Source organism: Arachis hypogaea, chromosome 14 (genome assembly GCF_003086295.3).
Source record: "Arachis hypogaea cultivar Tifrunner chromosome 14, arahy.Tifrunner.gnm2.J5K5, whole genome shotgun sequence".
Lineage (NCBI taxonomy): Eukaryota > Viridiplantae > Streptophyta > Magnoliopsida > Fabales > Fabaceae > Arachis > Arachis hypogaea.
The window spans coordinates 122082776-122098190 of NC_092049.1; the positions used below are offsets into that span (position 1 = coordinate 122082776).

Consider the following 15415-nt stretch of genomic DNA (forward strand, 5'->3'; position numbering starts at 1 on the left):
AGATAGTGAAAGAAGCCAGCAATTTAGTGTGTGAACTCGTGAGCCATATCTGATAGATGCTGCTAATTTTCTTTACTCTTACTTTACTCTTCTTTAAGCTCTTAGTCTTTCCGTCACAGTTGGTGATAAATGGGAATACCCAATTCTTTGGTACTTCCTTATGGAAACACTTTTATTTTATATTAATAAAATAATATTTATCTTTGAAAAAAAAATTACTAACTAAAACATACAAACAAGTAAATATATTACCAAACATATATATATTTATTTATTTTTAATTATTATTGTGCGGATCTGCGAATCCGCAGATCGGATATGCGAATGTAAAGCAGATATCCGCAATCTGATCCGTAAAAGTGCAGATCGGATTCTATCCGATCCCATCAATGTACAGATCGAATTGTATCCGCAATTTTCGAATCGAATGCGAATATATACCATAAATCTGAGAATATGAATATGATCCGATCCATGAATATGCCTAACCATCACTGTTTCTAATGATCAGAGTGTATCGTACACTTTTTCTTTTATTGTTCATATCTAAAATACAATGTACCTGGGATGCTCGTGTAACGTGATTTATCCTACTGTATGGATATTTTACATATTTTTGTAATTATTAAATTATTAAATTAAAAAATTAAATTAATAACTAAAAAAATGATAAAAAATAATTGTTCTGGAATTTTTTCTAATTACAATATTCAAAAAAAAAATCTTTCAAGCCATAGTTTATTTAAACAAAAAGCCTTTCTACTCTCGTTTTTTGGGACAACAAAAAAAAGATAGAAAGAGAGAAGAGAGAAGAGAGAAGAGAGATAAAGAGAGAGAGAGAAAGAGAGAGGCATGCAGTGGTGGCTGTTATGGGGGAAGTGTTTTATTGGATCTTCACGTTTCTTCTAATTTTGGCCCTTCTCGGTCTTCTCGGTTATCAGGTACCTTACGCTACTCACTTTCTTTCTCTATTTTCCATTCAATTTTCCCAACTTTCTCTTAGGTTTTTCAAAATATTCCATTCCATTCATTCGTCATGTTCATACCCTCTCTTGAGATTACTGGATCACTTTTTACGTGCTGCCATGCTTAACCGTGTGACAGCATTACTATTTTTGATTGTGGTTGAATCGAATGTGGCAATTTCAGTTTCTTCATTTTAATTCTAGTTGTTAGAGTTGCGTGCTTCCTATTAGGAACAACAATAGATAAAAATTTTAAAAATTCAAATTTTTGGACGGATAAAATTATTTATTGAGCATACAAGGCCTCAATTCCAAAAGGATTAACTTAAGTCTTCTAGTTCATTAGAATTTAGATGTTGAATTTTGTGTTGATATTTTTTTTTCTTTCTTTTTTTTTTAAAGAATATTTAAGTGTAAATGATGACTTAAAAAAAAATCACACTGAAAGAACGTTTCTGAATTTGGTTGTGAGTACTAAGTACTAACTGTGTTATTATTATATATTGTATATGGTTATTGAACAATTATTATATGGTTGAATGCATCATTGATCTGCATATCACAGCTTTTATGCTTCATTTACCTTTTTTGCTTTTGGTTTTCTTCTTTTATTTCAGCTAATCGTTAGCATACCTCTGAGAGAAAATGATCACTTAGAAAACTTCTTGTCTCTATGTGAAGATTAATGGCTTAGTTTTTCATTTTAAATGGAGCTTCCTTGAATTCCACTGCTATATATGAACTCTTACCTCAAATATTATGTGTCATCTACAAGTGCGAGATAGCAAATTTTGCTGCTAGAGTTTGACAAATAATTTGACTCTGCTCTAATCATTCATTGTAGCTAATAATGTTGGTAGACCTGGAGTTTGACTATATCAACCCATATGATTCGACGTCTCGGATTAACCAGGTTATCTTGCCTGAATTCATCATCCAAGGGATCTTCTGCGTCACCAATCTATTAGCAGGACACTGGATTATATTCTTGATAGGACTCCCTTGCATGTATTACAATGCGAGATTGTAAGTTTGTCTTTCTTACCTCCTCGGCAAGACTTGTTTAATTTTCGCAAGTAAACTTAAACTACTTGAACTTGGTATATCTATACAAGGCTGAATAAAACCAAAGAAGCATATCTTATTCCCTGTATTCGATTATTTATAAGCTTGGTAAAAATAGCCTTTTTATTTTGACATGAAACTTCAAACGGAGCAGTGTAGGAAGACATCACTTATATTGTAATTGAATCAATACAACACTCTTTTATTTAATTGAGAATATGATACATATAAATATATGAATGTTGTTTCATTATGCTTCTCAATTTCTCATTATCCTTATTGTGAGCATTGTTTTTTTTTCTTTTTTTTTTGGGGGGGTGGGAGAGAGGGAGAGGGAGGGAGGGAGACTGAGAGAGAGTTAGTTTACTCCCTTGAACTATACATCATGTGCATATGACTATGACCTATTGTTCACAAGGGTAAAGTGTCTTTTTACCTTAGTTAATGGTTGGGTGGTTAATTGATTAAAGCAAAACTCAATAGAATTGAAGAAATATGAGGATGAAATTGTGTGGTGTGAAAACATTGTTTTAAGGATTATCTAGACTCTAGGACTTCTACTTGAGGGGTGATTTGATGACTTGAAACGTTGTGATTAAGCCACAGTTTAGCTTAGGTTTTTGGAAATGGAAATTCAACCGTTCCTCCATGAACTTTTTCCCTTCTTTCTGCATAACTAACACAGTCTATATTGCCATAAAAAGAATATTAAGCTTGTAATTGACTTCGACTGGCAATGTTAAATTCACAGTTTCGAACATCTTGGCCTAAAAGATGGGTATTTGCAGTGCTGCAGATTTCTAATTCCTTTATGAGATTATCTAATCTAAAACACAGTATCTATTTCAGTGAGATATATGCATAAGCTATTACCTGTCCACATTCTTTCCATTACATTATATTGTTAATTATGACCTGAAAGTTAATATCTCAGGTACATTAAAAAAGAGCATTTAGCTGATGTTACTGAAATCTACAATAAACTGAATTGGGAAAAAAAGATGCGGTTATTTAAAGTCGGACATTCCGTCTTGCTATTTGTCCTTTCTGTGCTAAGGTATCGTGACTGGAATCTCTCTCGCTCTCTCCATTTTGAGAATTATGTTGTGTACTATTTCGAAGATAAAGTTTTGTTGACAGCTCCCTGATCTTTATGTGTTTTCAGCTTGGTATGGAGCCTTTCTGAGGAATAGCATGAACTGAAGTAGTTTATCTCCATGCCTGCTGCTGTAAGTTTTCGATACTTCGTGTTTGAAAGTCATGTTATTCTCTCTACAAAGAGTCATGCACTTCCCTTCATCCATGGAGCCGACTTACTCCCGTTCACCATTAAATGGGGTGTGGAAGAAGGAAGTAAATCAGCTCAATACACGAGGAAGAACGAGTACAATAAATATTTATCTTCTACATATCACCTAATTAAACACTAGGGATTGTAAACAATTTTCAGGATGAAAACATTCTATGCTTTTGTGAGCGCAATCCATCTTTTGAGCTGAATTCCATGGACATGCATACAACAATGCTAGTAGCAACAACACCACCAGTTGCAAACTATAACAATAGTTTCTGTTTGGTTCAGAGGAATTTTTGTTCAAGGTTGCTAGCAAATGATTTGTCAAATATTTTATTGGTTGCGGTCTCTCATAATCAATATTTAAATTTCTATGTTTTATAGATGCACGAAAAAAGTTTGACAACTAGTGAGTAGTGAGGGTACACTACAGGATCAAAATATGTGAATGCTGCCTATGCCACTATCCAAAAATGTAAATTGGGAGTAATGTCAAGGCCTTAAAGGCTTATAAATTATTAATCTCGATTTGTTTTTGTTTCTATGAAGCTTTCTAAACTAACTTTTTCAAGAAGTTTATTGTTTATGCTAACTTTTTTATTTTTTTATTAATTGAAGTGCTTCGTGTGGTTTGAATTTTTATTTTTTGTTTTCATTTTTAGAATTTCTTGTTTAAGGATTTTATAAAAAAAAAAAAATACATGTCTGTTTTTATTTTTAGTTTTTTTAACAAAATTTTGAAAAAAAAATTACAAACCAAACGGACCCTTGAGGAATCAGATTAGAATTTGTTTAATTTGTTCAGTCAAAAAAGGTTTGAATGAAGAAAGTGTGTCCTAGCGTCCAAAAAAAAAAGAAAGTGTGTCGTCTCTCAACACAAGGGTTCACATAATTACATGTAGAAGTAAAAAAAAAAAAATTACCAGTTAATTTTAAATAATGTGATTAAATTTATATGATCCTGTTAAGTAAAGTGATAAATGAAGTGAAGAATAGAAAAAGGGCATTCGACCCTTCTCAGTCAACCTTTGTCCACCACTCCCAAATATTTGCAGGCAACAACCAGGACAAGATTAATTATTACTTAGATACTAGGTAGCATAAACAGTACTTGTAGCATTCAAAGCTCCTTGTTCTTTAGTTCAATTTTCTAGTCAAATTGTACTGTCTGATGTGGCTCTTAAATGCAAGGCTACAGTAGGCAACATCTCTTACAATAATATTGTCAAGTTTGAGCTTTATACACGTTCTCACATTCGAGAAGGGAAATGGGTGAGTTGTAAAAGTAAGTAAAAGACGTGAATTTCAACGTTATCTTGCAAAAGCTTATTTCAAAGTCATAAAAGAGGACCTCATTGAATTTTAAGGGACAATGGTAAGAACAATCATGGTTTTTCCTCTCCTAGTTATTAATTGTTGCTTAATTTGTAGTTGTCAAATTAGCATTTTCCTATAAGTTGGTAGGAGTCAAATCTAAGAAAGGAAATATGTGAGATGGTAGGTAGGTATAGATAACTTTTTTCTTTTATCATCAAAGCTGGATGCAAAAAGTAGGATCCTAACACTTGTTTTTGTTTTTTTTTTGTTTTGGCCAATAAACACACACCCTGCTCACACACACATTACATACTCTCTAAGAGAGGTTCGAACCCATATAGTACTTTTAGGATGCAAATGTATTTGCCATTAGGACAAGTTTTAGGTTTAGCCACTTGGTTAAACAAACTAATAAATTATTACTAGACGAAATATAACTTATAAGAAACTTTTTTTATAGATGATCTTACTTATGTAGTTATGCGGCTCAAACAAAAAACATAGAAAAACAGAAAGAGGACCACTTATTTTCTCCCACATTTGTGCACTCTTAAATGTCAAATCTAGAAGCAATAAAAATGTATAGTCTAACCAACTATTACTGGATATTGAGAAAATTATGTTGAGATCTCAAATACTTGAATAATTTTGCTTGAGAGAACATCTATGGTTCTACCTCGGGTTAGTCAAAATGAATTGTGATTTGCGAGTCAATTTAGACTCATCAAGCAAGTAAAATATGATTCGTTTATAAGAGGAATCGAGTCGAAAGCACGAGTTGGCTCGTTTGTCATGTTTATATATAGAAACTATCTTGTTATTGTACTAATAATTTCTTAAATCTGTTGTAAAATAAATAAATGAAAAAAGAAAATAAATATGAAATAAAAAAATATAAATAGAAGACTCTAGTATTAATATTAGTCAATATAATAATATTAATATAATAAAAATAATTTATATATTTATTTAATATAACATAAAGAGAGAGAGGAAGTATTGGCAGTGTATAAAAAGAAGAATATTATAATAAAAGAAAGAGAGAGAAATATTTTATTGTTGTGTGTATCCACTGAGGCATTAGCCTCCTATTTATATACGTATAACATGTTTACATTTTCAAATTTCTTTAATGCTTCTTTAATGTATTTCATCCTTGAGAATATGAGTCGTCCATAGTAAATAGGTATCCATATTCCATTCTTATCACAATACTTCCTCTTAAATGTCTATTTAGGATTATGTCTCAATAAAATCTTACCAAAGAAAAACTCAATGAGAAAAAACTTTAGTGAAGGAAAAAGAGTATAATATCCTTTGTGATAGGGACTGCCTTATTAAAAACCTTGTCAAGAAAAATCCAATAGAAAAAGATCTGATCAAGAAAAAAAGAGTACAATCTCCCCCTCTTGTCAACATTATTTAATATTTCGAAATAGGCGTATTCCAATCTGATGTACCAATCTTTCAAATGAGGATTTTGGAAGTGACTTTGTAAATAGATCTGCCAGATTATCACTTGAGCGGATCTGTTGGAAATCAATTGTTCCTTGATTTTGAAGATCATGAGTGAAAGATTTGGAAGAAATATACTTTGTCCTATCACTTTTGATGTATCCTCCTTTAAATTGAGCTATGCATACTGTATTATCTTCAAACAGGACAGTTGAAGCTATCTTATAGTCAATTAGTTCACATGATGACAGAATATATTAGATCAAACTCTTGAGCCAAAAACACTCGCGACTAGCTTCATGTATTGCTAGTATTTCAGCATGATTAGAAGATGTTGCTACAATCGTCTGTTTCGTGGACTTCCATGATATAGCTGTACCACCATATATGAATAAGTATCCTATTTGAGATCTCCTTTTGTGTGGATCAGACAAGTATCCTACATCTGCATAGCCAACTAGTTGTGATTTGGATCCATATGGATAAAACAATCCCATATCAACTGTTCCATGAAAATATCAAAAGATTTGTTTGATTTCATTCCAATGTCTTCTGATTTGAGAGGAACTATACCTTGCTAATAAATTCACAGCAAATGATATATCAGGTCGTGTATTATTAGCAAGATATATTAGTGCCCCAATGGCACTAAGATATGGTACTTTAGAACCAAGGATATCTTCATTTTCTTCTTTAGGACGGAATTTATCATTTTTCACATCCAAAGACCTTACGATCATTGGGGTACTCAAGGGATGTGACTTATCCATATAAAATCTCTTCAAAATCTTTTCTGTGTATGTTGTTTGATGAATAAAGATCCCATTTTTTTGTATGCTCAATCTTCATGCCGAGACAAAATTTAGTCTTTCCAAAATCTTTCATCTTAAACTCTTCTTTTAGAGTTTTTATAATTATTGGAATCTCTTCAGGAGTTCCAATGGTATTTAAATCATCAACGTACACAACAATTATAATAAATCTAGTGAAGATTTCTTTATGAAATATATGGGCAGATATCATCATTCTTAAATCTATTTTTGGCCAGATACTCAGTAAGATGATTATACCACATTCGTCCAGATTGCTTTAGACCATATAAGGATCTTTGCAATTTGACTGAGTATAACCCCTGTGAATATTCATTAGAAGATTTAGATATCTTTAATCCTTCAGGGACTTTCATATAGATATCACAATCTAATGATCCGTATAAGTAGGCAGTTACCACATCCATTAAATGCATATGTAGTTTATGGTATGCGGATAAACTGACCAAATAACGCAATGTTATTACATCCACTATAGGGGAATATGTTTCTTCATAATCTATACTGGGCCTTTGTGAAAAATCTTGTGCCATAAGTCGAGCTTTGTAGCATACAATTTCATTTTTCTCATTTCGTTTTCTCACAAATACTCATCTGTATCCAAGAGGTTTTACATTTTCTGGTGTACGGACTACAAGTCCAAAGACTTCACGTTTTACAAGTGAGTCTAACTCAGCCTTCATAGCTTCTTCCTATTTTGGCCAATCATTCCTTTGTCGACATTCTTCGACTGTTCTTGGCTCAAGATCCTTACTTTCATGCATGATATTTAATACCACATTATATGCAAATATTTTATTGACAATTATCTTATTTTGGTCCCATTTTTCTCCTGTAAAGACATAATTTATCGAGATCTCATTATTTTCAGAATTTTCAGGTACCTGAACGTCTTTTGGCGTTAAAACTATATCATAATTTTGGACAATTGCAGGTATCTTTACTATGTCGTTTTCAACAAAAATAATATTTACCTCTTTTCTTTTTCGAGGGTTTTTGTCCTTGGAACCGACAGGCCTACCACGTTTCTGGCATGAATTTGTTTCCGTGGCCACTTGTCCAACTGGACATCAATTCGAATCGGGACATTTTCAGCTGGTATATAAGATTTGATTATCCTCTTTGTATCAGAAAATGTATCAAGCAATTCATTTGCTATTCTTTGCAAATGTATAATCTTTTGAACTTCTAGTTCACATTGCCCTGATCGAGGATCTAAATGCATCAAGAATGATGCATTCCAATTAAGTTCCTTTTTAGGAATCTTGTTCTCTCCCCTTAATATTGGAAATTTTGATTTATCAAAATGACAATCCGCAAATCGGGTTTTAAATACATCTCCAGTTTGTATCTCAAGATACCTTACTATGGAGGGAGAATCATATCCAACATATATCCCCAATTTTCTTTGGGGTCCCATTTTGGAGCGAGAAGGTGGTGCAATGGGAACATATATCACACACCCAAATATTCTTAAATGAGAAACATTTGCCTGTTGGCCAAAAACTAATTACATAGGAGAGAACCGATAGTAACTTGTTGGCCTCAAACGAATGAGTGTTGCGGCATGTAAAATAGCATGCTCCCAAGCCGAGGTTGGGAGATTTGTTCTCATAAGTAAGGGTCTAGCAATTAACTGGAGGCGTTTAATAAGTGATTTTGCTAACTTGTTTTGTGTGTGAACATGAGTTACTGGATATTCAATGCTTATTTCATTAGCCATACAATAAGCATCAAAGGCTTGGGAAGTAAATTCACCAGCATTATCAAGACGAATTGCTTTGATCAGATTTTCTGGAAACTGTGCTTTTAATCGAATAATTTGAGCAAGTAATCTCGCAAATGTTAGGTTGCGAGAAGACAACAAGCACACATGTGACCATCTCGAAGATGCATCTATTAGAACCATAAAATATCTAAAACATCCACACGGTGGATGAATAGATCCAAATATATCGTCTTGAATCTTTTCTAGGAATTCAGGAGACTCAAATCCAATCTTTACTGGTGATGGCCTTAAAATTAACTTTCCCTAAGAACATGCAACACAGTAAAATTCATTAAATTTAAGAATCTTCTAGTTCTTTAGTGAATGTCCATGTGAGTTTTCAATAATTCTTCGCTTTATGGTTGTTCCCGAATGATCCAATCGATCATGCCAAGTTATGAATTTATTTGGGTTAGTAAACTTTTGGTTTACAATGGCATGTAATTCAATTGCACTAATTTTAGTATAATATAACATAGATGAAAGTGAGGGTAACTTTTCTAATATAACATTTTTATTTGAATCATGAGTTATGATATACAAGTACTCATAATTTCTCTCATTCATTGTTTCAATATGATATCCATTTCGGCGAATATCTTTAAAACTCAATAAATTTCTTAGAGACTTGGTAGACAATAGTGCATTATTTCCATCATTGATCCGATGGCCTTTTCCACCAACGGAAACATTTATCCTCTGTTGATTTATTTTTCCATTGTTTCTTTCTTTATCCCACTTCCGGTGAGATATTTTCTTGTAAACATAATTTTTCTTCCTTCCATAATTTTTCTTGTTGCCAAAACCTTTCCATTACCTCTTCTGAAATTATAATTTGCCGCATTTGTTTCAGGAAATGGGGTGGTCCAGCTGAGCGCGCTTCATGATTTTTTAAAAGCAACTCATTGATGCGTTCAGCAACAAGAAGGCAAAAAATTAACTCAAAATATTTTTTAAATCCTTTTTCTCGATACTGCTCTTGCAGGAGTACATTCAAGGCATGGAAGGTCGATAAAGTTTTCTCTAACATGTCATTATCGGTTATCTTTTCCCCACATAATTTCATTCGTGAGGTGATTCGAAACATTACTGAATTATATTCATTTATGAATTTAAAATCATGTAGTCGCAAGTGCGTTCATTCATATCGGGCTTGAGAAAGTATCATTGTCTTTTGATGATTATATCTTTCTTTAGGATCTTTTAATGTGGGATATTCATTTTTCAATCTTTCGTCAAGATAACGACGAAGAAAGGTCATGGCTTTGGCTCTATTCTTTTGGGATGCATTATTTTCAACCTTAATGGTATCTCCAAGATCCATTGAATCAAGATGGATTTCAGTATCTAGTATCCATGATAAGTAGTTGTTTCCAGATATATCAAGAGAATTAAATTCAAAATGAGAGAGTTTCGATATAATAAAAATTTGTTACCTGAGTCTTCCTAAAATTTGATTTGAGTCTCGTGCTGATAACATATTGTAAAATAAATAAATGAAGAAAGAAAACAAATATAAAATAAAGAAATATAAATAGAAGATTTTAGTATTAATATTAGCCAATATAATAATCTCAATATAATAGAAATGATTTATATATTTATTTAATATAACGTAAAGAGAGAGAGGAGTATTAACAGTGTATAAAGAGAAGAGTATTATAATAAAAGAAAGAGAGATGAATGTTTTATTGCTGCGCGTATCCTCTGAGACCTTAGCCTCCTATTTATATACGTATAATATGTTTACATTTTCAAATTTTTTTAATGCTTCTTTAATGTACTTCATCCTTGAGAATATGAACCACACATAGTAAATAGACATTCACATCCCATTCTTATCACGATAAAATCTAAATTTAGACTATATTTTGGTATGAAAATATATAAATGTATAATAAAATTTTGATTTGTCTAAATATTAGCTAAAAAAAGACATTATTTAATACTTTTTAATTTAATTTTTTTAATCAAACGAGTCAACCCATTTAACTCATCAACTAAAATGAATCAAGTCAAACTAGCATGTCATTGACTAGGCAAAGAAATAGTGAACCCAATATTTCAATGACGAGTTGTCTCAAATCCACTTATTAACAGCTCTAGTTCTACCAAATAAAGAAATATAAAGAATGGATTATCCCAAAAGGACTAAGGTAATTAGGTAATTGCGGGAAAAAAAGAAAAGGAAGGTATGGTGTTAAATTGTACAGTGAAGTTCATCTTGATGGCAATAAGATGGAAGGGGAATCCATATTTGAGAGGAATGTTGTTAGATAAATAAAATCTGGTTCCTTGAGAGGAATGATTGTGCATATTCAAGAGTATACAAAAGTTTCTCCCATAAAATTGGACCTATTTGCAATGTATTTATTATTTAAGCATACTCTTAAACCTATACTCACAAAGCATATTAGGACCCAAATGCAAATATCAACAAGCTAAGGTTAGGGCACAAAAGCTTCAACAAATTTAAGTCATTAATAAGCATTCAAACTATCATTACATCCGAATTAATTAGCCTAATCATAAAAAAAACACTGCACAATGCAGCATTCACCTAATCAGCCGAAAAAATAAATCAGAGATTAAACTCTACCAAAGAAAAATGAAACCCTAAACTGCAACTTACAACACTGCCAACTATATCATCATCATCACCCTATTAGTCATAAAAGACAACAAAGGTTTGAAACAATGCTAACATAATTAACATAGAGCAACCTTAGAGAAACATCAAGTGAAATAGCTCAGCCATGAATGTTGTCAGCAAGAATAAACGACGACATGCCATGTGGCCGCGAATCAATCATCATGGAATCAATCATCAGGCAAAGAGATGTTAATATCCGTGGTGGATTTAATCGAGTCTGGCATGGAATGCATGTTAACCCAGCTGTCCCTTCGGAAGGCAGAGGGAGGAGTGAGGCTAGAGTTGAAGGTTCCGGGATTGTGTTGCATCACGTGCCCACCCATGACATCCTCTTTATCGCCGTTAGTTGAGGGTGGCAGCGCAGAGGACACTGCAATGGCCGGGTTAACTGCTGCTGGTGGTGCGTAATCATGCTTCTGCTTCTTTGGTTTCGGATCTTGCTGGTTGCTTGGCAGAAAACTTCCAACAACCACCTGATATAATCGGCAACATGAGTCGACTAAGTAAACATATAACTTGTCCAAACTCCAAAGTAAGAATCTGTTTGATTTCAGAAGATAAATGATGGATCTTCCCAACTTAAAATCTCACTTGCATAGATCAAATAGCAATTGCATGTTATGTAAATTATATCACATGCCACACTCTATTAAACATTTTCCTTATTCCCTTTTCTTCTCTCTTTCCTTACCACCCTTTTTTTTAAAAAAGATGCAAAACATGCAACCTTGGTTTCAAACCTCCTTCAGTTTTAAGGATCTTTTGGTATAATCTTTAATTTTGGGAACAATAAATAACAAATCAAAGATGTTTTCTAAAACCAAAAGGGCTAATTTCACTAAAAAATGTCTTCCAATATCATAGTTGACATGGAATATGGTAAGGGATGCTTACCTGCACAGGACTGGCAGCTACAAGAAGACCAGCAACGCCACCGCCTAAGACACGGCCATCAGGGCTGGACAAGGTGACACTCATCCCACCTGACCGGCTTCTCGTTCCTTCGTTGTCAGTAGGCATAAATGATCCAGTCAAGGAAAGTATCTCGAAACGACCCTGGACAAAACAATCCAAAATACGAAACATAAGATTTTTAGCACCACCAAAGAAAGCTACTTCAATAATAAAATGAAAATCCACAATGTTTGAAAACCTTAATCAGACATAAAAAACAAGCAAAATCTTCAAATCAAGGATTCAACGTGGACTCAAAACACAAAAAGAATGGAGAATAATATACATATATTCATAAACATAATAATAAGCTGATTCAGATTAGCACCTCATAGGTCAAAGTTCCTCCTGAAGAATCAGGCTGGCGAAGCGTAACATTTGAAATTACACCAGTAGCAGATAGTATGCATATAGCTCGTGGTCCTTGTTGAGAAAACGATATAACCTTCATTGTGATGTCCTGAAACAATGAGAATAATTATGCATTTTCTTGTCAAATGCAGCATAAGTCCAACTACATGAAACGAAACGTCTATAACCAAGCAAAATGAAAAATGGGTGTAGAACAAAGTGAAACATAGTCAATATTTTTCCCTATCCGTCGAGTATACCTCGCCAGCATTGACAGTAATGATATGGGGCATAAAGCTTGTACCCATGGAATCTCCTACAGAAAATAAACATCAATAGATATCAGCAAAACACAATAGATAAATATATAATGAACATAAAATGCTTATTTTTCACTTGCTAACACAGAAATCAACTTTCTATGCATGGAAACATCATAAAAGGCAAAGTTGAGCATTAACTGATTTTGCATACTTCAAAAGAAAATTCTAAAATGAAAAAGACTTCTTCTTTCAGGTATTTATAACATATAATTATAAATAAACCAAAACCCACCCAACATGTAAAATGTTAAAAAACAATAGCATTGAAGGCATCAAATTTCATTCCCACCTAGAATATCCCCTCCTCCGAATTTCTTTGAGTGCTTGTACTCCATACCCCGCGATTTCCCTCGCTTGCCACTTGAATGGAAGCTCGAAAATTCGTTAGAAGACGGAGCCGAAGAAGAAATTGGCAATGGTGACAATGCCATATTAACCGATCCATCCGGTCCATACTTCCTTGGCCTACCACGTTTTTTCTTAATTGTTGTTCCATCCAATCCTACACTCACCGGCGAAATACCAAGAGCAGCATTAGCAGCTGCATCCGGGCCAGGAACTTGGCTCGGAGCTTCACTCCTTGGTGCCACATGGTATGCCGAGGGAGCTTCTGCCCCTATCACTGTAACCCCAGAGCTAATAGCTTCTCTTGCCTCCATTCCTATCAATCAATCTATTCCTTCCTAAGTCTATACAATCAAACCAACATCTGCACGCAAGCAACGAACAAAGAAACACTTAGAAATCAAAAGGCTTATCAGAACTCATGTCATTACAAAATAAAGTTGAGTGTTTTGTAGCAAACACATTAATGTATTGATTATTGAACCTCATTAAGCATGCAACAAAACCAAAGCGCAAATCCATCAAATGATTCTCAAAGATGAGGAGAAATAAGAACAAAAAGAAACAAACTTTTGGCTAACAAGAAGATGAGCTGAATCAACAAGAGATCCAGTTCTAACTAATCAGTGCATTGAATTATTTTTGTTTTAAAACATATTAGAAAAAAAAAGTGCAGCAAGTAGAGTAGAAAATCACCAACCAATTTTTTTTTAAGTTATTTTATTTCTAGGTTTAATTTTTTTTTCAGCTTTTATTATCTCTGAAGTTTTCAAGCACTGAAATCAGAAACTGACCTGTTAACAAAGGACAGGAAAAAAACGTATCAGCTATAAAATGGAGGAAAATTTTTTGAAAAATTTATATTATAATTTTCAAAAATAACAAATTTTCGACTAATCATTCATACAATTTTTTTTATAAAAACACACATTGATACACAACAAATATTTCTCTATCCCCCAGCACAAAAAAAATGAATGTAAAAGACTAAAACAACCCAAGGCTTTTCCAAAAATAGAAAAAACAAACTACACCATTTTGCATAAATCTGCTTCCTATCCAGCATTTGCCTGAACTTTTGAAACACAAAAAAGCTGGAACTAAGAAAAAAAAAATTAGTAAATAAAATAAAAAAAGGAAATAATTTAAAAAAATCTCTTTATACGTTTACTATTATGAAAAAACTTCAATCACGGAATATTATTCAGAATGCAAAGATCATACACCTGTTACTTCAGTAGAGGTTCTTCTAAAGATGTAACCTTTGTATTAAGATTTCTTTTTCCAGCACCTTCAAGAACTTTCACTACTGAAACAAGCTAAAACAAATAGTGAATAACTCCAGATATTAAAAAATAACTTACAAAATTCTCAGGAGTTCGGAAAACCTGTTGGCTGTTTTTTTTTTCCCTTCCCTAAGTCTCCTGATTTCTTGAATTGAAAAATTTTTAATGAGAAAATTGGTAGAGCTGAAAATAAACAAATACTAGAACAGCAAACTTGAAAAAGAGATAAAAATAAATATTAAAGTGAAAAAAGAAATAAAAGCAAATAAGGGCGATAAAGTAGGTAGTGAATATTTAAGATTTTATTTTGAATTTTGAATAAATTGCTAAACCCCATAAATGCAATTTAGTTAAGAGCAATTTCAGGTCCGTGAAGGGCAATTAATTTTTTATTTTCTATTCTTTTGAAATAAAATCTGTTTTCAATGGTTAATATAGTAAATTTGTATGTGAAAAATCAAGTTAGATGGAAAATCAAAGTAATGCTTTTTCTTTTTTCTCGAAACTAATTTTGATATTTAAGGATACAAAGTCAGTGTTGGGTGGCCAACCTTTCTGTGGCCGCTGACCTGCTTTTTGTCATTTTATTCTCCGATACGGATATTAAAAAAATACAAAATAATTTTATATTTAAATTTTTTAAATAATATAATTACAAGATTTATATTCATAATTAAATTAAAATATAAATAAAAATACAAATACTACAATAATAATTAATTGATAGTTAATTTTCAATTTGTAAAAATTTTAATTATTTTATTATACGAACAAATTAATTATCTATTTATATAAAGGCTAATTATTTT

General features: G+C 32.5%; 2 protein-coding genes across 4 annotated transcripts; one reads left to right on the forward strand and one right to left on the reverse strand.

Annotated features, from left to right (window-relative positions):
- The first annotated feature begins 760 nt into the window (after nt 1-760).
- On the forward strand, nt 761-3703 carry LOC112743916 (protein cornichon homolog 4). Its single transcript, XM_072214796.1, has 5 exons — nt 761-941; nt 1810-1991; nt 2965-3087; nt 3196-3259; nt 3481-3703. The coding sequence occupies exons 1-4, from the start codon at nt 870-872 to the stop codon at nt 3221-3223; spliced, it is 405 nt and encodes a 134-aa protein (XP_072070897.1). The 5' UTR covers nt 761-869; the 3' UTR covers nt 3224-3259; nt 3481-3703.
- Nucleotides 3704-11141: 7438 nt separating this feature from the next.
- LOC112743917 (AT-hook motif nuclear-localized protein 7) lies at nt 11142-15102 on the reverse strand. Of its 3 annotated transcripts, none has more exons than XM_025793346.3 (7): nt 14709-15098; nt 14547-14629; nt 13265-13684; nt 12913-12968; nt 12630-12761; nt 12242-12403; nt 11142-11820 (listed from the first exon to the last, which is right to left on the reverse strand). In XM_025793346.3, exons 3-7 carry the CDS (start codon nt 13632-13634, stop codon nt 11515-11517), a joined length of 1026 nt encoding a protein of 341 aa, XP_025649131.1. In that variant the 5' UTR covers nt 13635-13684; nt 14547-14629; nt 14709-15098; the 3' UTR covers nt 11142-11514. The 3 variants fall into 3 exon arrangements, with proteins under 3 accessions (XP_025649131.1, XP_025649132.1, XP_025649133.1); XM_025793347.3 differs by having other exon boundaries at nt 14547-14639; nt 14709-14897; XM_025793348.3 differs by lacking the exon at nt 14547-14629 and having other exon boundaries at nt 14685-15102.
- Between the last annotated feature and the right edge of the window lie 313 nt (nt 15103-15415).

What these genes read in the sequence shown, in the direction of transcription:
- LOC112743916 (XM_072214796.1), top strand. Translation starts at nt 870, where the DNA reads ATGGGGGAAGTGTTTTATTGGATCTTCACGTTTCTTCTAATTTTGGCC. An exon ending in TCGGTCTTCTCGGTTATCAG is followed by an intron (nt 942 to 1,809) that starts GTACCTTACGCT and finishes CATTCATTGTAG; the next exon opens with CTAATAATGTTGGTAGACCT. An exon ending in TTTGTCCTTTCTGTGCTAAG is followed by an intron (nt 3,088 to 3,195) that starts GTATCGTGACTG and finishes ATGTGTTTTCAG; the next exon opens with CTTGGTATGGAGCCTTTCTG.
- LOC112743917 (XM_025793348.3), bottom strand. Translation starts at nt 13,634, where the DNA reads ATGGAGGCAAGAGAAGCTATTAGCTCTGGGGTTACAGTGATAGGGGCA. An exon ending in TTACTGTCAATGCTGGCGAG is followed by an intron (nt 12,762 to 12,912) that starts GTATACTCGACG and finishes TCATTGTTTCAG; the next exon opens with GACATCACAATGAAGGTTAT. An exon ending in GAGGAACTTTGACCTATGAG is followed by an intron (nt 12,404 to 12,629) that starts GTGCTAATCTGA and finishes TGTTTTGTCCAG; the next exon opens with GGTCGTTTCGAGATACTTTC.